The sequence below is a fragment of the Pelmatolapia mariae genome, linkage group LG17 (genome assembly GCF_036321145.2).
Source record: "Pelmatolapia mariae isolate MD_Pm_ZW linkage group LG17, Pm_UMD_F_2, whole genome shotgun sequence".
NCBI classification, from domain to species: Eukaryota; Metazoa; Chordata; class Actinopteri; order Cichliformes; family Cichlidae; genus Pelmatolapia; species Pelmatolapia mariae.
The window spans coordinates 11,330,821-11,357,777 of record NC_086242.1 but is presented as its reverse complement, the minus strand read 5'-3'; the positions used below and the strand labels follow the sequence as shown (position 1 = coordinate 11,357,777).

General features: G+C 38.9%; 1 protein-coding gene across 1 annotated transcript; it reads right to left on the bottom strand.

Annotated features, from left to right (window-relative positions):
- Positions 1 to 2,543: 2,543 nt before the first annotated feature.
- ube2h (ubiquitin-conjugating enzyme E2H (UBC8 homolog, yeast)) lies at positions 2,544 to 26,299 on the bottom strand. Its single transcript, XM_063500852.1, has 7 exons — positions 26,038 to 26,299; positions 10,948 to 11,024; positions 9,871 to 9,945; positions 9,741 to 9,780; positions 8,336 to 8,388; positions 6,343 to 6,471; positions 2,544 to 6,181 (listed from the first exon to the last, which is right to left on the bottom strand). The coding sequence occupies exons 1-7, from the start codon at positions 26,088 to 26,090 to the stop codon at positions 6,057 to 6,059; spliced, it is 552 nt and encodes a 183-aa protein (XP_063356922.1). The 5' UTR covers positions 26,091 to 26,299; the 3' UTR covers positions 2,544 to 6,056.
- Positions 26,300 to 26,957: the final 658 nt, after the last annotated feature.

Below are 26,957 nucleotides of genomic sequence, written 5' to 3'. Positions count from 1 at the left end.
GCTGGTACAGAAGGGTCCGATCATTACACCACCAGCAGTCTGAACCAGGAAGGATGGATCCACGCTTTCCTGTTGTTCACGCCGTAGCCTGACCCTACCCTCTGAAATTAATCAATGAAATCTTTATTTTGAACCATTCTGTGTGTTAATCCATAATGAAAAACAATTGTTGATGCAAATTTAGGATCAACAAAAATGATTTTTTTTTAAAAAAAGCACCATATTCCAATGATTTTTTGCACCTTTACTGTTTGAAAAGCTCATACATATAATACACTCATCACACCACACTGGCGTCAACAATCATTCCACGTTCAAAGTCACTTACATCACTTTTGTTCCTCATTCTGATGCTTAGTTTTAACTTCAGCAGGTTTTCTTGACCATGTCTACATGCCTACACTGTGTGCACAGTTATTAGGGAAGTGAGTATTTTGGCCGTATTATAATTTTTATGCATATTTTCCAACTTCAAGCTGTATAAACTTGTGTGCTTATTGGATTTAAGCATATCAGGTGATGTGTATTTGCGTAATGAGTGAGGGTGTGGCCTAAGGAGATCAACACTCTATATAAAGGTGTGCATAATTTTTAGGCAGCTTCTCTTCCTCAGGCAAAATGGGCCAAAAGAGAGATTTAAAGGACTCTGAAAAGTCAAAAATTGTAAAAGTTCTTTCAGAGGGATGCAGAACTCTTGAAATTACTAAGATATTGGGGGATGACCACAGAACCATCAAACATTTTGCTGTTTTGCACCCAGATGGATGGGCCCGTGGCTGGATCAGTAACAGACACAGAGCTCCACTTCGACTCAGCAGGGTGGAGGTGGGGTACTGGTATGGGCTGGTATTATTAAAGATGAGCTAGTTCAGGGGTGGGCAATCTCAGTCTACGAGGGCCGGTGTCCCTGCAGGTTTTAGATGTGTCCTCCAACCAACACAGCTGATTTAAATAGCTAAATTAGCTCAACATGTCCTGAAGTTCTCCAGAGGCCTGGTAACGAACTAATCATGTGATTCAGGTGTGTTGACTCAAGGTGAGATCTAAAACCTGCAGGGACACCGGCCCTCTTGGACTGAGATTGCCCACCCCTGAGCTAGTTGGACCTTTTCGGGTTAAAGATGGCCTCAAAATCAACTCCAAAACCTACGGCCAGTTTTTAGAAGAGACTTTCTTCAAGCAGTGGCACAGGAAAAGGTCTGCATCTTTCAAGAAGACCATGATTTTTATGCAGGACAATGCTCCACCACATGCATCGAAGTACTCCACTGCAAGGCAAAGGCGTTTAGGATGAAAAAATAATGACATGGCCCCCTTCCTCACCTGACCTAAACCCTATTCCAGGGGTGGCAAACTCCAGGCCTTGAGAGCCGGTGTCCTGCAGGTTTTAGATGTGTCCTTGATCCATCACAGCTGATTTAAATGGCTAAATTACCTCCCCAACAATAATCACCCTCAGACAAAGACCATCTATACACATTGAATGTTTTATTAAAAAAGAAGTTATAACAGTTTATTTTATACACAACTATTTATGAGGTTATAAGCCTATTAATAGAGAGCATCTGTCATTTTTGACAAGCATGCCCACTTCACAATGGAAAAAAAAAACAAAAACAACAAACAAAAAAAACATGAGGGCAGAGAAGGGAGAAAAAAGTAAAACAAAGAATGGATTTACTGAAACAAACCAAAAAAAAAACCAAAACCCTTTTGACTTTTAAACCCTCGAGTATCACACACTAGGTACCAAATACATAGTTTCTATTAAAACAAAACTGCTGTTTTCCATGCTGCGTGTGCCTGCTAAATCCCCTGACGGCAGCAGTCGGCCAGCGCAGGGAACAAATCCACACAAGCACAAGACAGGATGGGAGGTGAGCCTTGACTCCACACCAGAAGCATGCAACTGCTCGAGGAGATACAGTCAACACATGGGGGAGGTGACTTTACAGGATGAGGGTTCCTGTTCTTTGCAGTTGTGCTGATAAAATAGAGAAAGGGCCTTGGAAGTCTTGTCTACAGATGAATAGACACTTCACTCAAATCCTTCATCCTTATTGTATGCAGCAGGTTCTGGGAGAGGATTGTGGTTATAGTTGTAGGACTGTAGCCCAGCTCTGGACTTCCTGTGCAGGTTTGCAGTCACAATTGTGAGGCTCTGTGAATCCTAGCATTTAAGATATAGATGTGCGGAGTCTCTGTTTAAACCTGCAAGCTTGTTGTCTGAAAGAAGTGAATAGGGAAAAAGCCAAAAGGATATGAAATAAAAGCAACATAAAATGCTTTAATCTTTAAAGAAATAATCTAGAATTCAAGTTGCAGTGCGAAGTGTAATCATTCACTGGCTTTAGGATGTCTTCTTTAGTTCTTAAGTTAAAGATAATTCAAATTTTTAAAAAGGCAGCTATCAGTAAAATAAGACTGGCCATTGAGAAGATTGTTTACCAGAGGAACACCAGGCCACAGCCGAGTATATCATCAATTTATTGCAAATAATCCTGACAACCAATCTTATGATTTTTTTTTTTTTTGGGGGGGGGGGGGGGGGGGCAAAACAAAAGAAGATAAAAAATTAACTGTTAACTCCCTGTAGCACTGCTGCATCATAATGTGCCATTTTTATTACAATTGTCACCTTGGATCTAGTACATTATTAGTACAATACTGCACAGATGTCAAGTAAAACAAGATTTCTGAGTTGCTTGTTACAAAAAACCCCCAAAAACTCTTAACATGAAATTCTTATCAGTGTAGCTGAACCATAGCTCAACCAACAGGGACCAAGTTTAAAACCCTAAAAAAAAAAAAAAAAAACCAAAAAACCCCCCCAAACAAACAAACAAAAAAAAAAAAAAAAAAACGTGGGTCCCTCTCTGTTCAAATACACAATTTTTCTTTTTTCTTTATTTTGCTGTATGGGGGGGGGGCAAACAAACACACAAACACACACATACACACCATGGGTAAGGTTTAGCTTTTGATGTGCATCACAAACCTCACCACAAAATAATGTATAACATTCACTTTGCTTTCAACTGCCTTGAATGTGTCAACTATAGCAAAGGTTAGCTCTGCCGAGAGCTACCCCAAGCTGACATTCAAAACTTCCTCAGGGCGGATTAAAGAAATAACAATCCCGGGTTCAAAGCGGTCAAACTGATCAGATAAATTAAAAACAAACCATGGAGGCGTCTGCATTCAAAAGAGCACAGAACTATGTTATAGATCATGCTTATAGAGAAAACCCAACGTCTTGAAAAGGGCTGAACCACACTTTTGATTTCAGTACAGTTAGATCTATCAGGCTCACTACAGGTCATCCTAGATTGAAATCTCTCTCACACTCACACACACACACCCCTGTACAACTCTGAATCTGAAAGACGATGACGAGCAGGCATGTTTATGGGGCATCTCACATATAACCACAAAACAGACTAAGAATCAGATGACGCATCAATGCTTTATCAGGTAAGTATACCAAACTATGTAACGCTATCTGTAATACAGCCATGTAGCAAATGTTTAGTTGAAGTCGGTAAAACTAACTATCGTGACATGTCAAAAACACTGCTCAACAAACATTAGCATGATTTCCATCCTTTCAGTATCACCTGGGTGAAAATGTTAATCACTATCCAAGATACAGCCCAACTAAATTTCAAACCTGAGCCATACAAGTCTAACAATCCTACATTAGCACAAATAAACCCTAATGCAATTCGCAGCCCTGGGTAATTCCCCTAATTGTCAACAGACTGAAAATTTAGACGTCGAATCAAAAATTGCACAGGATCAAACCGCAGAAACAGGAGAAGACTGTAGGTTAAAGCGATGTGCCTTTCTAATTTTTAAAAGAATGACCTTCATGGCTTTTTGAAGATGTGGTTTTTGTGGACTTCCTTTTTATGACGAGGCACAGAAGAGGGAGTCGAAATCAGAGGTGATGAGGTGACCTCCCAAGTGAAATTCTGCCTTCAATCTTTCACTTGGGATCCACAATCCGCCACAAAGCGACCAGTGATTCTTACTGCAATCTACGAAGTGAATACATTTCAAGGTTTTCTAGGTAGTCCGTCTGCTGCGTTAGCCTCCGTGAGCAACACTAAGTCAGTGTTTTTGGGTTAACACTGAATTTTCATGAGGCTACAGAGAGGTGTCTTTTTACTGTACAAGGTATATGCTGTACAAAAAAAAAAAAAAAAGATTAAAAAACAAACCAAGCGCGCTGACCACCCCCCAACTGGGGGGAAAAAATGGCAAGAAATTAAAGTACGGAAAGGAAAAAAAAACAAAAACACAAAAGTGTCAAAACTCAAAAATGTGACTGCAATTCCTTTCCACGCATCATAGATGGACATCTTCATCCGCCACAGTGAGTAACACAAGGTGTGTTCCTTTGTTTGATTTTAAAGTTAGGAACTCAGATCTGTACAGTTTAGTTATCATGTACAGGGCTCGTATTTCGTAATCCAAAAAGAGATTCTTGTAAGCAGACAGTCCACTCGACACCACCGGGGTTACGTACCAGTCAGACCAACATGGAGAGCATGCATTGGAGCAAATCCCGAGTAACAGTGGAATGTGAGGAAGACTGATACAACACTAACCTCAATAGGGAGGGGGACAAATTACTTTTAAATTTCACTCAGATCCACTCAGTAACCATATGACCATTTTTGTTGCTTTTTACTGAGATTAAAACAGACTTTAGTGCTGTTCTTTTTAAAAAATATTTATATAGTCAGAAAAGTTCCTTAGGACCAATAACGCTACTAGAAATGTGTTTCAAAAACACAAATACAGCTGATTGTAATACAGAGGCCTCCCTTCACAATGACACAGTCTGGTGCTTGTGTGTTTGAGGTGACTCCTGATGTGGAGTATAAAATGCATATGCACGGTCAGATGGTTAAAGTGTAGCTCTGGTCTATTTTCAGTTCCCAAAATACCAAGAGAGTCTGACCAGAATGCCCACAAAAGAAAACCTATATTAGAGCTACCTTCTGTCTTCACTGCCTGTGTGCACTGATCTTACATGTACAGTTTGTGCAGCTAGCATACATTGTACAAAACAGATCTTTAGTATTGTTGCTTATAATGCATTATGTTGGATTCTCACATTAAACATGTAGTTTCACATAGTGAGGACATTACATGAAAAGCCTGCTCTAAATGCTCGCTTTGATACGTTTTTGTTTTCCTACTCTTGGCTCTACATGATGTGCACGGCTCTGGCTAGGAGCACAAGAAGCTCCGCCTGCTGTTTATCATGGGCAGCCAATCATAAGGAGCCTGACTTAAAGGGAGAGCAGCTAAAACAGGTCAGCAAACATATACAGGCAGCTGCAGGTCAACAGAGTAACAAAGAGCTATGTAAGAGTAATGTAACAGTCCATGTAGAATCTGAACTGAATGATAAAAACCCCCAAAACTATTTCATATTCTCATAATATGTTTTAAGAGATATGCTTAAGAGGTATTCCAGGTTGATTTGTTAGCGTCTATTGGCACTGCACTTCATATAAAATGTGCTCGGACACTTGTGTGTCAGTGTGTGCATTTAAAAAACAAAACAAACCCCCCAAATATGTGGTGATGTACACCAGAGAGGGCAAGTAAGACCTAACCTGCTCTGATGGGGACCAACTAACAAAAATGGTCAGAGTCAACTGGTATTATGGGAAAAGAAAGGAAATTATATGTCACTGAGGTCAAAAGGGAAGTTTTATGAAGTGGATTTGTGTAGAGAAATCAGATGTTCACATGGAAGCTTCTTAGATGACGCACCACACAAATGAGCAGACTGACAGGCAGAGAACGTGGATGCGTGTGAGGAGAAACAGCTACAGAATGGGAGGGGAGGTCAAACACACCAAAGGCTATATATCCATAAAAATCCTTGTTTAGTAGTAATAATAATAATAATAAAAAATCAAGTTGTTTAAATATGAATATTATAAGTCTGCTTTCTCATGGTTAGGAAATCAAATATAGTCTCTGTGGGGGTTAGGGGGGGGGGCAGGGGGCAGGATAGGGGAACCCTCCTATTACTACAACTCCATGTCCTGGGCCTCGTCTTCTGAGAAGTCAGACATTGAGCTTTCAGATGAAGAGTCGCCTGCCCCCTCTTCCTGCTCCTTCAGAGCCTCCTCTGTTGCATATTTCTGAATGTACTCTGCGGAAGAAATAGAGAAAACAGATTTAAAAGGTGAGATGGCTGGTCTGCAATAAAAAGGAAAATACCTCCTGAAAGGAAAATACTTCTACAAATTTATATTCTGCTGGATACAAAAAAATATGGATTGCTGCAGGCAGCATATTTTCATTAGGTTGAACCTTTGATTTTCTGCTTGTACTCCTCTGGCCGATGAAGGTACATAGCAGCTGCATCTCCGTTCAGGGGATCAATGGGGTTTGGGTAGGCCAGCAGCTGGGGCAGGAACGACTCAAAGATGTTGGTCAAATCTGAAAGAAAAAAAAAACAAACAAACAAAAAGGAAACATTATCACTTTACCCAAGGAAAGAAATTAGTTCTTTCTAGTAACTTAGCAACTATTTTGGTAATGCATCAAGCCAGTTGTTTGAAGAGTTGTTTTAAGCCGCTCTAAATGGATGGGGTGAGAGTATCATAGCTTTACATGCAGTTTTATGTACTGGTTACAACTGAAGTTCTAGAGTCGCCAGGAAAACCTGATTTAAAAATGGCGCTTTAGAATTTTTTTTATTTTTTACAAATAATTCTTAAAATGTTGTTTTCCTTTTCAAGTTACAGATCTATCATTCATGTTTAAAGTTACATAACACTGCAGCTTCATTAATCCACACTGCCAACATAATCTGGTTTATCCCAACAAAGCCCTTGGAAAAAAAAATGCTAATTCACATTAGATATGGTAAACCAAGAAACACAGAAGTACACTTACCTACATTTTTACTGTAATAATGATTCGAGATGCCTGGTCTGATGCTCTAATGTGCGCATGCATTAATTCTGTGTTTCACAGTTTGGCTGTTGACTGGCTATTAAAAACTCTCCAATACTCTCATTGTGTACCATGTCTCTCCACTGTATACTCTACCATTGCCTTGGAAAGTGGACTGCCCCAACTCCAGGTTGATAGTTTTAGGGTTTGCCCCCAAAGCATGTAACCTTATAAAGCTCTCCGATATGAACTGCTGTTCATTTAATGGCTGTTATTTTCAGGCAACTTGTAAATGTAACATCTAATCTGAATAAATTTGGTAAAGAAATGTCATTCCGTTATGTGCCCAATAAAAATCTGGGTGCTCTTGTTGAGTTACCATATCATAGCTTAGTTTAGCTTAATTTAAAAAGGGACAGTTGGGGATGAACTCGAAATTCTGAGCTTAATAAACTCACACAGGAAAAAACAAATAAAAACCAAACCAAACCACCAGTTTTCACTAGGTCTCAGCTAGTTCTCTCAGAGCTGAGGGAGAGTACAAAACCTGAGATGACACTTTCATCTCCTAGGTGTCACTGTTGGGTCCATTTATGTAAGGAAAGCAAACACTCCCCCAGTTCTTTTCCACTGTTTTTGGTGTTTACAAGATTAAATCAAATTCTTTTGCTCCCTCTTCCTTTGTATAGGCTCATTACACAATGCTTGGCTGACTGGCCTATTCCTGTCATTTGGCTTATTTCTGTGTGGTTTGTTTTGTTGTTGTTTTTTTTTTAAAACATCCGACACAACAAAACCTACAGTAATCCACACAAATACAACATTCGCTGGAAAATAATTAAGACCGAATGAATTCTCAGTTCATTTTTATTGGTTCTGTAAATAGCATTTAGGGTTTCAGTATTCTCCTGAGTAGGAACATGAGCTAAAATAAATACCAAGGGATGCCGGAACATCTGCTAGGTATATTACTGTAAAGTCATTTATACTACTCAACAGCTATTTTAACCCTGTGAAGTGGATGTTATGGGAAATTAATGGGGAATTTTACTGAGAGATGGGCACAGGGACGTCAGGGAAGCAGGGAGACCAGCAACAGTGAGGGAAAGTAACTGAGTATAATTGCTCCCATCAAGTATATGTGGGCATGTCTTCCACAGCTGACAGATAATAACTCACTCCTGTCGAAGGTGACTGTTTTCTGGCCTTGCTGGTTGAGAGTATTACCTTGTTAGTGCTCACTTTTCCCCACAGTAAGTAGATTAAAGAGCAACAGTACACCATTTGCTAAAGAGGAGCCGCCAGTATTTATTTTGTGCGGATGGCACTGTGTCAAGTTCTTCACACATAATCACACGACCCTCAGAGAGGGAACTCAATACAGACACAGAGCGTAGTCACTCACCATAAAGGGCTGTCCATGTCTGGTTGATGACATCTAAGCACACCGTTCCTGATCTGGGAAACAGAGAGGGAAAAGAGAGTTGCAGGTTAAAAGGCCGAAGGCAGGCAAGGAGGAATCTGTGTATGTTGCTACACAGAGTTTTTTTCTTTTTTCTACAAAAGGGCCATCCCGTTTTGAAAATGTCTTCACGTTTGTTAAGAGAAATGCAAAATTAGATGCAACAGGTGTACTTCCCACCAGCTTTTGAGCAAACTGTGGCCATTCAACTGTACATTTCCTGTCAATTCTGAAAGTTGTGAAATATCATGTGACCAGAACGGCCTGTCCCTACTAAATATATAACTATAACCAAGTCGCTGTGTAAGTTAATGTCAAGTTTCAGTAATTTAAGCTTTAGATTGTTATTGTTGACATATTCCTAGCCACAGATCAACAGTTATATAAATACACTTATTACAGACCTTACCCACTGGCCAATAAAATGTTTCTATTAAACTTGCCATCATTTGCTGATGAGAACAGCCTGGATGCCCTGCTATTTTTGGTATTTGAAACGCTACACTGTCACATATGGGGAGGAGGCACAAGTTTTTCCTGCTCATCAAGTCCTCCCACGGACCCACCTTTATGGACTGTTCAGTGGATTTACGGACTCAGAAAAACAAAGAGCTTGACCGAGCAGGTACAAATGTACTTACCAACATAAGAAAAGAAAAACACAGCAATTCAGAATTTTTTGGTCAATGTTAAGTTTGGCCAATATTTTTCTGCTTCTCTTTTTTGTTTGTTTTTTGCCATCATTTTTTGGTGCCCAAAGATTACTGGAAATCACAGTGAAACAGTATTACTGTTACTTATATGGTGCTTTTCTTTATTTGACCACTCAAAGCTAGTCCAATCCACCGTTCATCTTTGTACAAGCGCTTTGAACCTAACATTCACACACTCGCACTCTTATAGATGCACCTTGGGGCAACTCACAGTTGTACAGTGTCTTGCTAAAGGATACTTCGACATGCACACTAGAGGAGCTGGGGATTGAACTACCGACCTTCCGATTGGTAGATGAGCTACTCTACCTACTGCCCTTTCAATATAACTCAAACATTTTCAGCTGTTAATTTTGTCGTCTGTGAACATTAAGCAAGCATAAAATGAACGTGATGGCCATTGGCACTGCTATAACTGAGGTAGGTTAATCCTTTTCACATTTTAACATGAACATTTTCAAAACAATGAAAATAGAAGACTTGAAACAAAACATAGCAAAATACTTATGAATTAAACCAAGATTTTTAGTTTCTTATATTAAAGGCATGACAACATACAAATATGAATTCTTGAGCTTCAATACTTGCATTAATAGTCTGAAATGGTGCAGCATACATGACTGAAATCAACTTACGCTTCATCAATGTTGGGATGAAAAATCTTGTTCATGAATCCTGAAAAAGACATGAAATAACTTAGGACAGTGCTAAAAACTAAAATTAAGATGAATAAGTCTGGATGTAAAGTAGAGTTAGAGTTCGTACCTATTGATGGTGATTTGAATGGGTATTTATCAGGAAGATCTACTCGCACTTTCCACACGCCTCCCTCATACGGTGCTGTACATAAGGAGGGGACACATAATACATAACAAAAGAACAAAGCTGAGTGCAGACGACAGACTTTTATTCGCCTCAACATCATCTTCCATCCTTCGTGTATTTAAATGGATTTAAAAACAGTGTTATAATCAATTTTCTCTGCTACACATGAGCTTCCCTCATCACGTCTCTGTCATTTTATACAGTAATGCACTTCAGCCCAGGAGAGATCTTTACTTCCAAATCACTTCAAATAATACGCTGACATCAAAGAGGAAGCGACTCGGATTTTGTGGGGGTGTTTGGTGCTTGCCCAGAATAGCTGTGTGTAACAGGACCCTCATGTGCTGTGCTGAAACTGAGAAGCACATACATGACAGATAACGCACATGATGGTTGAGCAGCAATGGGCACAACAGTTCCCCTTTATTTGGCATTGTTTCGAGGCAACATAAACAGGGTCAAACACACACTTCCCCTCTTTGCTGATGCGTAAGTGACAGTGGTTTTAGTGTGACAGATGTTACAAGTAGCATATGAAAGAAGTATTTCCTGCTGATGAGGCCACACTCCTCATCCAAATTCCCCTCAAGCCTGTTCAAGCCTAGCTCCTTTCCGTTTTACACTTTGTGGCCTCAGCTCTAGTTTTGCGTTTTGCGTTTCTTGCCTGCTGTGAAAAAGCTCTTTATGTTCTAAACAAAGAGACTGACTGATACTCCTGCAGTGGCTGCTCTCACAACCACATTTACTGTCACTTCATGCTCTGGAAATCAATCTTAACATCTCATTTGTTTTTATGGCGATGGCACTCATGTTAATAGCTGGTTTAAAATACATTAAAATGCTTGCTTAATAGTACTGCATTCAAGGAAAGAAAAAAAAAGGAACCCTGGATGAAAATAACCCCTTAATTATTTTAGACCATGTTACTGAACAAGAAGAAGGTCTCAGCAGCAATATTCAAAATGTCTGTGGAATGAGAAAAACCCCCCAAAAACAACTGAAAGGAGAAAATCTTACTTCCTTGTGGTCCAAAAAACTTCACTACAAATTCATTGAGTCCACTGAGGATGGTGACTTCATGCTTGCTCTCGATGCTGTAGGACAGTTAAGGAGAATTGCTTCACGACAGCATACACATAAACAAACACAGACCTGCAGGACTGATTCTTTAATTTGGCTTCTGTAGAAACAGTCAGTGAGCTGTGGTTGCTTCCTGTGTAATATATCATCACATATTTTCCTGCATGGTAGACAAATGCACAAGAATAACCTGACCGGTTTCCTCTCTCCTACCTGACATGATTGTCTGTATCACTGTGAATTATGAAGATTAAAAAGAGGAATGACAGCTTTTGACAAACGATAATAATTTAATTGTTTTAATCCATAATCCTGGAGAGGCGTTATCTATGGCAACTAATAGCTCAATGCCATGCCCCTCGGGACACTGAATTAACATCAGGATGCCGAATGAAGTGTTCACCCATCCTTCATCTGCTAACTATTCCAAGTCTCTTTTCCATGTGTCACTCTCCATGAGCACCTTGGCTTTCTAGAACTTGATATTACCACACATACTTCTGACAAAACACAGTACTCACTGTACGCATGTGTACAAACTGAAATGCTAATTTTAGTCACTTCTCATAGTTGTAACTGATGGAGCTGACAGCCCAAGAGTCCAAAATATACAGTTAATACTGGTAATATCAGAAAAGGAGGTTTCTATAGTGTCATATATTGCTGAAAAAAACTATATATATACATATACATACACACACACATATACATACACACACACATATACATATATATATATACACATATATACATATATACACACATATACATATATACATATACATATATACATATATACACATATACACATATATACATATATACACATATATACATATATACACATATATATACATATATACATATATACACATATATATACATATATACATATATACACATATATACATATATACACATATATACATATATACACATATATACATATATACACATATATACATATATACACATATATATATATATACATATATACACATATATATATATATACATATATACACATATATATATATATATACATATATACACATATATATATATATATACATATATACACATATATATATATATATACATATATACACATATATATATATATATACATATATACACATATATATATATATATATATATATATATATATATATATATATATATATATATATATATATATATATATATATATATATATATATATATGTATATATATATAAATATATTTTGAGCATTATTGGTGCCTTCATAGATGTGAAAGCTACCCATGTGAGCTGCACTAATGCTCCCAGGGAGTCTTTCACACAGTGGTGAAAACCTCCATGGGATGCTTTTTATACCCAGTCATGTCACTAATGAGCCCAATTAGCTATGAGATGTTTGAGATAAGATGTATTTTTAGCATTCCAGCTCAATGTTTTCAGCCTAAACTTGTTTCTGGGATCAAACTAAAACAATATGTATACATTTGATGTGTTGTCTGAAGTTTCATTTACAAATATTTGCAAAAACAATGATTTCCTGTTTTTACCATGAGCCAGGTTTTTTTTTGTTTTTTTTTAAGAAAGGTGTTAGTAAAGAAAAACAGCCTGTGTCTTCATGTGGTACTCCAGTCGAGGAAGAGGAAGAAGGAGGAAGAGGAAGAAGGAGGAAGAAGAAGGAAGAAGAAAGAAGAAGAAGGAAGAAGAAAGAAGAAGAAAGAAGAAAGAAGAAAGAAGAAAGAAGAAAGAAGAAGAAGAAATAATAATTATCACACTAGGCATTCTGGATCACCTAAATGTGACCAAAGGAGATCATAATACAAACACGAATCACCGTTTTCCACAGCAAACAGAAGCAGCTGTCTTGTTGATCCTGATTTAGTGTGGATCTAATTAGCAGCATCACTGACCCCAAAGGGTTAAATCAAACTGAAGGTTATTTTAAGTTCTGGTAGAGACTGCTAGGAGCAGATTGAATCTCTGGCTTCAACAAGGAAATGTGTCATTTTCAGACAGAAGATGAACCTCTCTGTTCTGACTCGCACTGGAGTCAAGTAAGCATTATGAGGGTCTCCAATGCAAAATCCAAGGCGAACTAAATACTCATCTAAAGGTCACTAGGAAAACATAAACAAGCCCAGTGCCTAAAGAAACAACCCCTGCATCATATTTCAGTGCTCACACATGCATAATTCCTTATTTTATTCTAGTTCTGCTCTTTATCTAAGGGCATTTACACATCTAAAAGCTATATAAGATAAAGCAGCAGTGACAAGGAACAGGACGATACAGACTGTGTGTGTTGTGGTATGGAACAGAAACCGTGAGGTGTGGTGGGTGATAAGCGAATTATGGGGCTAAAACAACAGTAACTACACTGCACACTGACTGAAACTGGCCAGTCTAACTAGGAAGGCAGAGAAAAATCGACCCTGCTATATGATGTCACACTTACCTAAATTACAACCAAATAGAAATGCAGATGTAAGGGTCCTGATGACCTATAAATATTAAACTGTTGAGCACGTTTAATATCTCATAGAGTAAGATAATGCTAACAGACACCACTGACATGTAACTTGCTTTCATCCAACTAAAATCTATCAGTTTTCATCTAATAAGGAAACAGCAGTCACATGTAGCCACAGATTCACCCAGTTTCAGCATCTGTCAGCAGCAGCTTCACCCAGACCAAGATGGATTTGAATTTCAATGACTGTGGTTATAATTTCTATTGGAAAATTAAAAGAAAAAAATATGATTCACATGAATGCAATATAAATTCCAGCTTTTTAATTTAGGCTAAAAAGGCTAACGTGTAGAGTACACTTGACCCACTGACTGATTCAGTTAACCTAAAGATGAAAGAAAGAAGAATCTCGAAGATCTCAAAGAAGAATCTCTCTCAGACACAAGCTCAAAACTAATATCACTTAGATGCGATTCTTTCCATCTGTCTGGTCTAACCTAATAGCCTTTTCTACCCAATAAATAACTATAAGTCTCGGTTGACAACGTTTTCACACTACAGAAAAGGAGTTTGGCATGTCTGTAAGAACAGAGGGAAGTTGTAAATTCCCCAACTGTTTGATGGATTGAGATGGAATGTGAAAAACACAGCCAACCAACTTACTAGCTTAACTGAGCTCAACTCTAGATTTGTTTTTGTTTTTGGTTTGTTGAAGTCGACTGTGTTCAGATTTGGCAAATAAGTCGAATAAACAATGTAAACAAGCACAGAAACACTGAGGAAATAGAACCTTTGCAACATTTACATGTGTATCCCTTTAAGAACATGTGACTGATTTGGGTGCATTTAGTTGTAACATGAGATACTTTGTATCCTTAACATCTTGAAAACATGGTAAAACACACTTGAATCACAAAAGGCTCTAAAGGTATAAGCATGCAGTGTAAAAGTGCAACACACTTAAATGTTGCACCTCATCTTAAAAGGTTATAATATGAAGTGCTAAAATAAATAAGCTGATAAAAGGGGAACTAAAATATAACAAAATAATTTGTCACCCAGCATGGGTAAACCCAAATACCCAAACAGAATTAATGGAAAAAGGACAATTAACTACAGAGTTATATCATTACTTGTCCCACCCCCACGCAAAGATCGCCTGTCCAACCCTTCACCTTGGATTTATATAGTTAAAATCACATAAACAGGTAAGTCAATAAATATAATCCAACACACGGAGCCCAATCAAGCTAGGAGAACATACATAAATCCACACAGATCACAGAAAGCCTTGAACTGTAACCTAAATTCCTTTGTTAACACAGTGTCACTACCAGACTTTATTATAAGGATATACTGACTTCAACATGCCAGCTCACTCTTTAATAACACAGTGTTAGACATGAAAAAAGTAATAAAAAAAAAAAAAGGGTACAAAAGAGCTCCTCTCAGACTAACAATTACCTTGTTACTCCAGGACTAAGGTCAATGTTGTCCTGATATTTCTTCTGTAGCCTATAAAGCACATTTTAAATACTTAGATGTAAAAATATGCAGTAAATAGCATTTACAGTTGTGGTCTAGACATGTCTTGTTTTCTTTCTGGTCCATTCAGGCCTCTATCCCTGCCTGACCCCGGATCAAAATATCCCCTCGCAACCAGCCTCGTACAGAAGTACAGAAAACAAACACGACGGAGAATCATAAACAGCATACTGTCAAACAATGTGGCGTCAAATATGCTCAAACATTTCGCTCTTGGAGACAGCAGTTGTTGATCTAGTCATGGGAGGCACTGGCTATTTTCAAAGCATGTTCCTGTCTCTTGCCGTTTTTGAACAGCAGGGGTCGAGGAAAAGCCAATTCCATTCATCTGATCCAATTCATATGTTGCATCAAAGGATAATGACGTGCAATCAAATCAAACTGACTGTACAGGTCAGTTATTTACAGTTTTGCCTGAAACTACCAGGATTTCAGCCTTAATTACATAAAATGTGACTTGAGCTTCATCCAAGTCAGAATTATAAATCACATGCAATCTGACTAAGCTAATAACATGCACACTGTTTTACCTTACACGTCATCAACATGCCAGGCTAGAAAAAGTATGCGATCCTCTGCACCAACAATTCGACCACAAGCACAAACAAGAGTCAGAGAGTTTGGAAGTTTAGATGTGCCCTTACCTGTAAATGAATGGCATATAAAACCTGCTATTGGAGATCGAAAGACTAAAGCAGCAGCAAGTCTAAAGACTTGGGTTTCATCAATCTATAGTAATATTTTCTAGAACAACCCGTCCTCCATAAGACTGAAAATATTTTCTACCTGGGATGTTGCTTTAATTCCTAATTTTCCACCATGCAACCACACTAATGATTTCCATCCACCATTTGTTCTGCCTGTCATATGGACAGCTAGCCATTGTAGCTGCTAGCGATGCTCGGTTGAGTCATTTAATTACCGCGTCACAGATCAACAGGTGCACGTATCTCTACCTTTGTAGCCTGGTGTGCGTTTTTGTCTCAAGAGCAGAAACATGTAGCGGATGCAGTTTTCTTTCATATTTGGTAAAGCACTGTGCTTTGTTGGAGGATGTTGAAGGTTGTCCCTTTTAGATGTTAAATCTTTGATGGAGGCTAACATATACAGTGGTGTGAAAAAGTGTTTGCCTCCTTCCTGATTTCTTAGTGTTTTGCATATTTGTCACACTTACATGTTTCAGATCATCAAACTAATTTTAACATTAGACAAAGCTAAACCAAGTAAATATAAAATGCAGTTTTTAAATGATGATTTCATTGATTGAGGGAGAAAAGTCATCCAAACCTTGGAAAGTCTGGAAAGGGTTAAAAGGCTAAGTCTAAGGCTTTGGGACTCCAGTGAACCACGGTGAGAGCCATTATACATAAATGCAGACAACTTGGAACAGTGGTGAAACTTCCCAGGAGTCAACATCTCATCCAGGAGGTCCCAAAGACCCCAAAACAACATCCGAAGAACTGCAGGCTTCCCTTGCTTCAGTTAAGGTCGGTGTTCATGACTCCACCATAAGAAAGAGACTGGGCAAAAATGGCTGCATGGCAGAGGTCCAAGACAAAAAGCACTGACCAAAAAGAACATAAAGGCTCGTCTCAGTTTTGCCAGACAACATCTTGATGATCCTCAAGACTTTTGAGAAAATATTCTCTGACGAGACAAAAGCTGAACTTTTAGGAAGGTGCATGTCCCCTTACATCTGGCGTAAAAGTAACACAGCATTTCAGAAAATCATCATCATCATCATCATACCAACAGCAAAATACGGTGGTTGTAGTGTGATGGTCTGGTGTGATGTTTTGCTGCTTCAGGACCTGGAAGACCTGCTGTGGTAAATGGAATCTGAATTCTGCTGTGTACCAAAACATCCTGAAGGAAAATGTCCGGCTATCTGTTTGTGACCTCAAGCTGAAGTGGACTTTGGGTTCTGCAGCAGGAAAAACACACCAGCAATTCCACCTCTGGATAGCTTAAGAAAAACAAAAAACAAATCGAAGACTTTGGAGTGGCCCAGACAAAGTTTTGACTTGAAGCTGATTGAGATGCTGTGGCATGACCATAAAAAGGCAGTTCGGGCTCGAAAACCCTACAATGTGGCTGAATTACAACAATTCTGCACAGACAAGTAGGATAAAATTCCTCCATAGCGCTGAAAAAGATAGCAGCTGTAGTGGCCCAACCAGTTATTAGATTTAGGGGTCATTTTTTCAGACAGGGCCAATGTAGGGCTTGGCTTGGCTTGGCTTTCCCCCCCCTTAATACTAAGAAATTGCATTTTGTGCCATCTTGTGTTATCTTTGTCTATTATTTAAATGTGTTTGATGCTCTGAAACGTTTAAATGTGACAAACAGTTAAAACAGAAAATCAGGAAGGGGCAAACACCTTTTCACACCACTGTAGCCCTTGCTCTCAGACGTGTCCAGGCTCATCCAGCTGTTGTGCACACAAGGAAACCTAACATGGCAATGCTATAGCGATATTACACCTTTATATAACTTCAAAATTTAGACTGGTATTACCACGAAGGATATGACACAGCACTAGAAGAAATGAATGATTGTCCTAAAATTCCTCCTTATCATTAGGTAAGAATCGGACTTCGGAATGTGGTAAAAATTATAGAAAATTGTTGAAGCGAAAGGTTCAGAGGCAAGATGTAAAGTAGTGAAGTGAAAGATATCAAGCTACAAATTCCTTTTTCAATGAAAAACTTACAACTTAGAAAGAGAGTACCATATTTATATTTCTTTGTTTGGAGATGAGGAACTCTAAGTCATCTCTATTTTACTTTCACTCCCTCACACACAGACTGTAGCAAAAAATATACAATCAAAGGCCTTGGAGATGAAAGGCAGGAAATAGAGCAGCTGCCCTCAGGGTGTATGCAATAGGTAGGCTTCCTACACCGAGAGACAAATATAAACGACCAAAAGAAACACACTAGATGTAGAAAACTATTATTTCTATGAATACAAGCTACAATTTGCAGAAAAACAGACAAAAACACAGAAACAGACAACAAAGTCAATGTGACCAACAAGACTGTTCCTCCTGTTTAAAAATGGATTGAGAGACATGAATTATGCATGTGAGCACGTGAGACCATGAGTGTTTACTTCTTTGAAAATCTCTGCCAGCATACAACTTTATCTGTACATGTGGATTGTTCCTGCTAAAGTCCAATCCTGTGTTTAAATCTGGATGTGTTTGTGCATTCAACTTTGTATGTATTACTGCACCGCGCCGAGCCGAGCAAGATTACTGTGACCTCCACTACACTCTGCTGCCTGAAAACAGAGGCAGCTACTGTAGCACAGCAACCATCCTGCCACTGCAGGCAGAGCGAGTGATAGGCAGGGTGTTTCTGAGAGAGAGTGATTTAATCAACTCCACACCAAACAAACGCTGTTCTCCCCTTGCAGTCATCATCACAAAACCTCACTGACCTACAGTCTCCCTCTTACCCTGAAGTAAACACTTTCCCCAAGTAGGGCATTTTCCGATATTGCTAATTAAGAAAAGACATATAAAAAAAAAAAACCAAAACCAAAAAACAAATGTAGCTTGGTGTTAATGGGGATTTGCAGCCTGAAAAAACAAAACTAAAATTAAAATACAAAACAAACAACAACAAAAAAAAAACCAAAAACTAAACCCCAGCTCATCGACTCTGTAGACAGATAATCCTGTGAATACATGGTCAGCTAAAGAGGAATGAAAATGAGAACGGAACCAAGCCTGCAGCTGCAATTCAACTAGTCTACAGATGGCTCAAACCCACCCTTGTATTTACAAGAGTGATACGACACAGAGTATCTTTCCACTCCCATTTTATATCTAACAAGATGTAAATAATTAATCTATATAATATGTAAACTTGCCAATTGCTTTACTGGCTCATAAAATGACATGAACTCTCCGTTAAATCTAATCCAACGCAGAGCACATTAAGTAAGAGTTCTTCAGAGTGTCTGCAAAGTAAAACAAGCCAAACAAAAAAAGTCAAATCAAATCTTATTATTATTATTATTATCATCATCATCATCCACTACTTAAACAATCCTGTAGTGATATACACCAGAAATGCCGGCTAATATGCTTCCACGCTTGTGCGCCGAGGCAGACTCTGCTCACCAGGTTACAAAGATTGCAAGGTACACGACAGGGGAACTGAAGTACACAGTGAATCAGAACAACAGCAACATAAATTAAAGAGTAAACAAAGGATTTTACTAATATGAGAATTTGATTTGCACCAAATTCATTTTGATTCAAATTGTTCCAGAAACTGTGAATGCTGTAGGTAAAAACCTCTGGTGCTACAATGTTACTGATAATTCGTTTCAAACTACATCAGTAATGTGGAAGCAGATAGGTTAGCCTTCTGCTTATTTCATGTCTTTCCAACATCTCACTAAGAATAGAAGGAATCTCTGTGTCCCTCACCTTCTCTCAGTGTCATTTTTTTTTTTGCATAGTTTCTCCACTTTATTATTGGGCATTTTTAACCCCCTTTCTAGACAAATGCAGAGAGCGAGAATATACCACAACAGCATTATGGCTCACTCCACCAGAGCACTTGGAAAAAAAGCTATGTTAGCTTACCTATCTCTCTGCTTAAATAACAATCAAAATAAGCTGGCTCTTTGGGACCAAAGACGATGATTGATAATTATGGTAAATGAAGATGGTTGTTACTAATACCAGATGTCAAAACGTTTAGTGAACTGCATTCCTGCTATGGATAAAATATGTCACTATTTGTTAAGCTGCACACTATACTTTACTACTCTAGTTATTTTTACATGCTAATATGTGCTTCTTGCAAGTACAGCACCTTTGGGGGGGTAGCAAACATCAACATGGTTCTGAATTTAATATTTTATATTCAAAAGTTAATTTTTTTCATGATATAATCAGACTAAATATTCTGTCTGTGTTACTAACTGAAAAAAGACAACCATTTAACTCATGGCCATATGGTGATCTATTTTACACTGTAAAATTTATAGATAACAGCCTAACATGCAAGCTGTTAGGCACACAGCTAAAAAAAAATTTTTTAAAAGAGGGGGGAAAAAAATGGTTAATTCACATTTAAAAGGCTAAACAATGCAAAAGGTACATCTGCTCAATGGTAACAGGTTGTACCTCGGACAGGCGCAGGTCTAGTTGTGCTTCAGAAAAACAAAGAAGCATTCTTTTACACCCACCACAAAATGAGCATGTTGGAAATGCTGAATGGAAATGGCTATCCTTTGGGGGTTTTTTTGTTGTTTAAATCTCAAGTGTGGTGTTATTCAGCAAAGCTGGGCTTAAGCTGTCTGTTTTAGAATCAGCTCCGGCTCGTTCTGAGACATAAAGAGTCTGAATGCTGATGGAGGACCGGTGTGTGGGGCCCGTGCAAAAGAAAATCTTGCAGCAGGCTTTACATATCAATGGACATATGCCCCCAAAGGCCTGACTCAACTGAAATCCGAGTGTAAATGTCTGGTACTGTTAAGCGGCGCACTCACTGGAAGGTGGATGGGAAATAAATTAAAAATAAATATGTCTATTTTATTTCTGCTTCAAAGATCCAAGGTCTATAATTTTACACATTTAATAGGACTGCTTTCTCAAATATGCACAATCATTTGCTCCTGAGAATAATAAACCTTGGGCAAACCTTTTAAACATAATACAGATTTCAAATTTCACGAGATGTAAAAGCCATCTGAACAAGACAACTTGCACTTGCAGCAAAATTGAATTTTTTTTTTTTTTTAACCCTTACTCATTTAGTAATAAACCGTAAATAGCCAGCTCAACATGCAGGAGTTAGCCAAATGTATTATTCACTTTGCAATGCAGATTTAGTTTCCATGAGATGCAAGTCTCAATATACCAATGGCTACCTCCCAGTGTGAGAGCCGGAGGAGCTCAGAATTGAGCAGACTAAGTTCTTTGTCTTCACTGGTGAGAGATGAGAGCCCACCCACTGCAATCAAATGTGAATCCTTCAGCTGCTCCTCCTCTCAGCCCTTCACTAAATCAACAGTCTATTTACAGCAGTAGTGACAGAGTCTGTGTGTGCGCACGTGCATTTGAGCTACGTGCATGCACATACAAATGAGTTGATCATTAATGAACACAAAACTGAGCCAGTGCAAGAAAAACAATGGCCTGGATCTGAAGCAGCAGTCTAATGAGAAAATCTAATAAACAAGATGTGCTGCTTATTGTACAGAGAAAAACACAAAAAAACTCAAGAGACATTTTCAGGAAATGGCTAAGGTGAAATTCGCTTTAGTTAGAGAAACACGCGGGGTTAATTTTATCAACTTGACACAGACGAGAAATGAACAGCAGCAGATTAGCACAGCGAGGCAAGTATAGGGTGTGTAAGTATAGGTTGCATTTTCTTTTGATAAGGGCCTTTTACTTTATATGCAGGCTAATTTCGAGCAAATAAAAGCTGCAGTGGTTTTATTGCAACATTTAAACAAGTAGATCCAGCGGCTCTGGCCTACATGACCAAACTTAGTTACCCCATTGTCACTCCTTTGATTTTCCACACTAAAGCACCTCTGCATGTGAGTGACAGAGCCAAGCTGAACTCCCAAATGCTAGGAAAAAAAATCATGCGAAACAAAGAGAGGAACTTCAGTCCATCTGTTTTTCCAAGGGAACGCAGCCATGCGTGCAGGAAGCTTCGCTGTATGCACTATGGGATTAACAGTGAGGGCCTCAAACACCCTACTGTCAGCGATGCCTTGCTCCTGGACCCCCAAAACAGGACTGTCAATCAATGTGGCGCCTCCTGAATAGTAGGGGCCTCATACACAATTGACTTTGTTACCTTGCATTCATTTACAAAGTCCTAAAAACGATAAAAAGCAGGAGCTCGGTTGGATGATATGTTTTAAATACACCTGCAGTGACACAAGCAAAGTTATGCACCAAATGTAAATAAAGATAATAAAAACTGTGTCAACTGATAGCATCATGCATGCGGTTCAACACCCACAAAATCTTGACAAGACTTACATTTAACCGAATTTTAAATTCGATTCGATTTTTTTTGTATGCTTTCAGATATTTTGCCTTTGGGGGTAATAGTATGGTGAGTAACTGAGGCAAAGGACAACTGTGCTTTACACTTTTTATACCTACAGCACGTCACATTATCTTGCAACCACAATGAAAATAAAATTGTGGTTAGCAAGTTTTCTATGAACTTCTTTGTGTCAACTACTGTGTAGTTATTCCAGCCCAGTAACAAAGCATGCTGGTAGCTTATGCAACTTCCTCATCAGACCAGGGCATTCCACATTTTGCTCATGGGTTCATTGTGCCATCCATTTAATCAGTCAGGAAAGAGCATACAACTGCTGGCTCTTTCCCTGCAATAAACTGCATCTAGTTAGTTCAGTCCAGCAATAATAGCACTGAGTGCAGTTTAGCTGCCCGTGACTGTGCGACATGGCCTGACACAGCAGCAGGAGGTAGAGAGGGAGGGGTGGGTTACAGGGGCTTCTCTAAATGGGAAACACAAAAGAACCTACTGCTGATGCTGTCCGGATGTCATTCTACATGGGCACAATGGGCCAAAAAAACTAAGCAGAGAGGAGATAAAGCTCAGGATTGGTATTACACTTAGCAAGGGAGGAGGGATGCTTTGGAGAGGACAATCAAAAAAACAAAAACAAAAAAGTCCCATGAATCTGGACAAGTGAATAAATCAGATTGCTAAAGGTTGACTGCTGACTAAAAAGTTACTTTTAAAAAAAATAATAAAAAAAAAGTCTAAAAATGTGAGCTGTCCTTGAAAACTGCAAGTTGGGAGGTGTGATGTGCAACACCTTTATCACCTGATTCAATATAAAAGGAGGTATATGCTAATGTTGACATCAGGTATTATGATGAATACTGGGGCAGATTAAAGCCTCTGACACCCCTCTTCGCAACTCTTAGCAGACTTGAATAAAAATTGCTGGTGGCCATGCTCCAGAGAGCCCTTCCAGCAGGAACTCAAAGGTTGAAAAGTACAGCTGGGATGTCATTTTGAGGACATCAGATGTCCTAACATCCCCTCTGATAGAGCGAAATTTTATTTACAGCAGAATATACACCTCAAGTCTTTACATCTCATATTAATTAAATTTTTAGCACCTAGAGAAGAGACATTTTAAAACTCTTCTCTGTTGGTTTCCCATTTTTAATTAAATAAACAATTCTGCAGTGTGTTAACCGAAAGACCAATTTTGAAACAATTACATTAGATAAATTAGAATTGTCACACATAAAGATGTCCAAGTCTTATTGTTGGTCAATTATATGCCAAGCAAAAGCGAGAGAAGTCAATAATAAGAGCCTTGTTAAAATGACCTGTTTTAGCATGCACAATAGGCTTAGTGCTATGTAATTCACCTGTGCTCAAATTCCAGGAGCTTTCCACCTGAAAGTCTTTGTAAAACAACAAGACCAATAAAAAAAAATATATGCAAATAACAGCACAACTTCCTACACAATATGTGCATTCAATCCCACACAACAGGCTGAATGTAAAGCTCTTAGAAGTGACACACTGTGCTAAGCTCCTTCAAGAACATTGTGTTCTACACCAAAATCAGCCCGACCGAGACCAAGACAGAATACCAAATGTCAAGAGGTTATGCAGATGATAGGAGATTAATGTTAATTTAATGTTTAAAAAATCCAGTCTGTCAAGAAGGGGTCAATAAATATTGTCTCATATTGTATAGGAGGGAACGAACTAGCAGGAAGACTCATTACAGTGGAAAGTCAGTGTAAACTAACGCTTAATGTCTTCTCTATGAATATTTTACAGAATTGTACAAAGAGTAGTAAGTACTAGCATATAAAAGCAGGCTGCAGAGTATTGGCTGGTTTGGGACAAAGCTTAACTGAGTGGTGCTACATGTTAAGGTCATTCTGACATTCATTTTCACGAATTCCCGCACGGCCTCCGTTCTAGATTCACAGCTCTCCGGTGGCCAAAGCAAATTAATGTGCAAGGCCTCTCAGAACCTGCCTCTGTCTAAAAGCCAGTGCGAGTTTCAGGTTTTGGTTACACCAGGGGGAGATGCATTGATAGCAAGCACAGAAACAGGTTCTTATTGATAGTTTAGAAGAAGGGCCTACTAGAATCTAGAGACCTGCCCGCTCAGGATCGAATCCAACTCTTTAAGATCTACATTTAAAACACATATTGCTGTCATTCTTAACACTTGCTGACCACTAGTCTTGGATGGTATGTTTAAACACACAGGTCACTGTACAAAACTGAGCAGGTGGTATTTAGCAAACCTGCTCTTGCCTGTCAGTGAAGTAGCTCAAGAAGGAGAGGGGTTTTACTACACTCCAATGCTTTGTGTGTGGGTGTGTGTGTCCACACTACAACCCTTACAACTCTGTTCTGTCTGTTTCAGCACCCTGTCACAGTTGCAGCACCTTACACATAAATGGTGTCGAGCGGGGGAAGAATAAAGTTCACATACTCATCACCAATCTCTGACTGCAGTAAAAAAAAAAAAAAAATGCTATAAATAGTATTCAAAGAGTTATATATTATTGGTCTACAAGCAGAAATAACTCAATTAAGCCCAAGCTTGAAAACAAAAACAAAACAAACAACACAATGTCAATATTTTAATTTTTAAACTATTAGTTTGAAGCTGTTGGGGTAACTTCCCCTTGTTTTTGGTTTAATTCTGACCAGCCCACTTCTAACCCCATATTTGCAAAGCTTTTACTGCCATCCCATCAGCTGTTCTAAGTCCCTCCCTCATGTGGTTTCCGGCTAGTAACAGGCTACCCAATCATTAAGCTGGCTTCCACTGTGCTGGGACAAAAACAAAACTACTTGTTCATACTGTTCTTTCTGGAACATTGTATGGACTGGAAATCTGACGTTATGATTCACTTTTATAACTGCTTCTGTCAGCCCTGAGTGAAGCTAAACAAATAAAGCAGTGGTGCAAGAGTAAACATGGTGACGACGACTTGAAAAGCAGAACACACTAGATGCTGCCAAAAAGTTCAAACATTCCACAGTGAAAACGACTGTAGGGGACTTGACACCTGCTGTACCACGTAACAGCTGCCATACTCAGTTCCAGATCCAGTATGTCCAAAACTACACGTTAACACCCATCGAAAATGAGACAAGTTAGTACTGCATGCATTTGCCTGTTGACACTGAAGTACAGTGAGAGACACTGATCAGGTGGCCATTTTGATGCTGAAATTAACCAACTGACTAGCACGCCAGTTCAACAACGCTCGTTGCAGGTCTTCTTGTCAAGTGGCAGATGCAATAACACACATACCAAACCCTTAGTGGGGTTACAAAGCAAAGCTAGGTAGACCCAGATCGCTATACACGCAGCAATAACGCCAACGTCTTGCGACTAGAACAAAAGCAGCAGCGTTTTCAGTTGGGCTTACGTTATGTAAACAAGGTTCTGTGTAAGCGTGTGAAAGGGGCAGTTTGAGTTTGATTCCCGTCATAAAACAGAGGAGTGAACAAAGAAACCAAATTGCCACAAGGTGTTTTAGGTAGTCTACCTCTGCTACATCTGTTGGTGGTGTAGCAAAACATTTCTGTATAAGGAGAAAAACGTCGGCGTCTGTGCGGATATTGCAGTAATTTTCAGAGCTGGAGAGCAAGCTCTAGACAGTTAATGTTAGTTACAAAGAAATAATATTGCGATGAAAAAAAAAATGCCGGAAAGACCTGTGACCGATCTGATTAGCTAATACAGCTGTCCCGATAAGCGACTGAAGGTTCGCAGGACAGAAATAGCTAACACTTGGCTTTGCTAGCAAAATGTTGTTTACACAAAACACCAGTCATTCACTGTGAAAGCATTTTCTGCTTGAGGGGGCTTTCAAGAAAAACAAGCAGCACCAATAAATAGAGTTCACTCATATAACGTTGACAAACTGTTCAGCACATAGCTGACCAGACAGCGATTGAGAGACTGTTGTTTATGTTCAGAAAGGATACAGTTTCACCACATCGGTATCCATTCGCCTTTTACCCGGACTTGGAGACGACATTTTTGCTTCTTCCACCGCAGAACACCAGTGAGAAAGCTGAAAGCTAGCCCCCCGGAACGCTAGACAGTCTAGCAAACGGTACTATCCGAAAGTTAACATTTGCCTCCAGAAATGCTCGCAGCGAGACGTCTTCCCACTTCAACGTATCTCTGCCCTAATGAGTAGCTGAGCTGTCTCTAGACCTCTGCCGTTCACTACCTCTCAGCGATATGACCATGGTTCCGACACAGGGATCCCTCCGCGAGTGACGTCATATTATGTGCGACCCAAACGTCACCATAAATGGCCATGTTTGTAGTTTTATCCAAAACATCATTGTTTTAAATATTTAAGTTTCATTTGGAAACACGCACATTCCTGTTTTTACAGTTAAAAACAGATATATTGGAAAAAATATTTCAAGATATTCAGGATATCCTAATTGCTCGAGCAGTGGCTCAGCTCCACCAGATTACCACCCCCCACATGTTGGCTGTCAGGACTTGCACCCCAAAATGTCTGGCAAGACTGACAGTCCATTTCAAGAACAGTGAATGTTTTTTGGGGGAGGGGGGCATCAGTCTTGTGATTCATTTCCGTTAACTGACCAAGTTCCCCCAGAGTTATGCGAAGTTGAAATATACCTAATATCTTATTTATAGAATACAAATAAGACTTAATCTAGGGAAAGAATAAAGAAAATGGTCATGGCTAAAAATACCACTTCTACAAGGCCACAATACCTATCCATCTATCTATGCATAAATACATGCATGCACATAAACACACTTCAGCAAATAAAAATAAACGTAAAAAAAACATTCCAAAAAAATCTTTGTGACTGGCCTTATCTTAAAAATCTCAGAAGAACGACATGCAAAGTAAAAC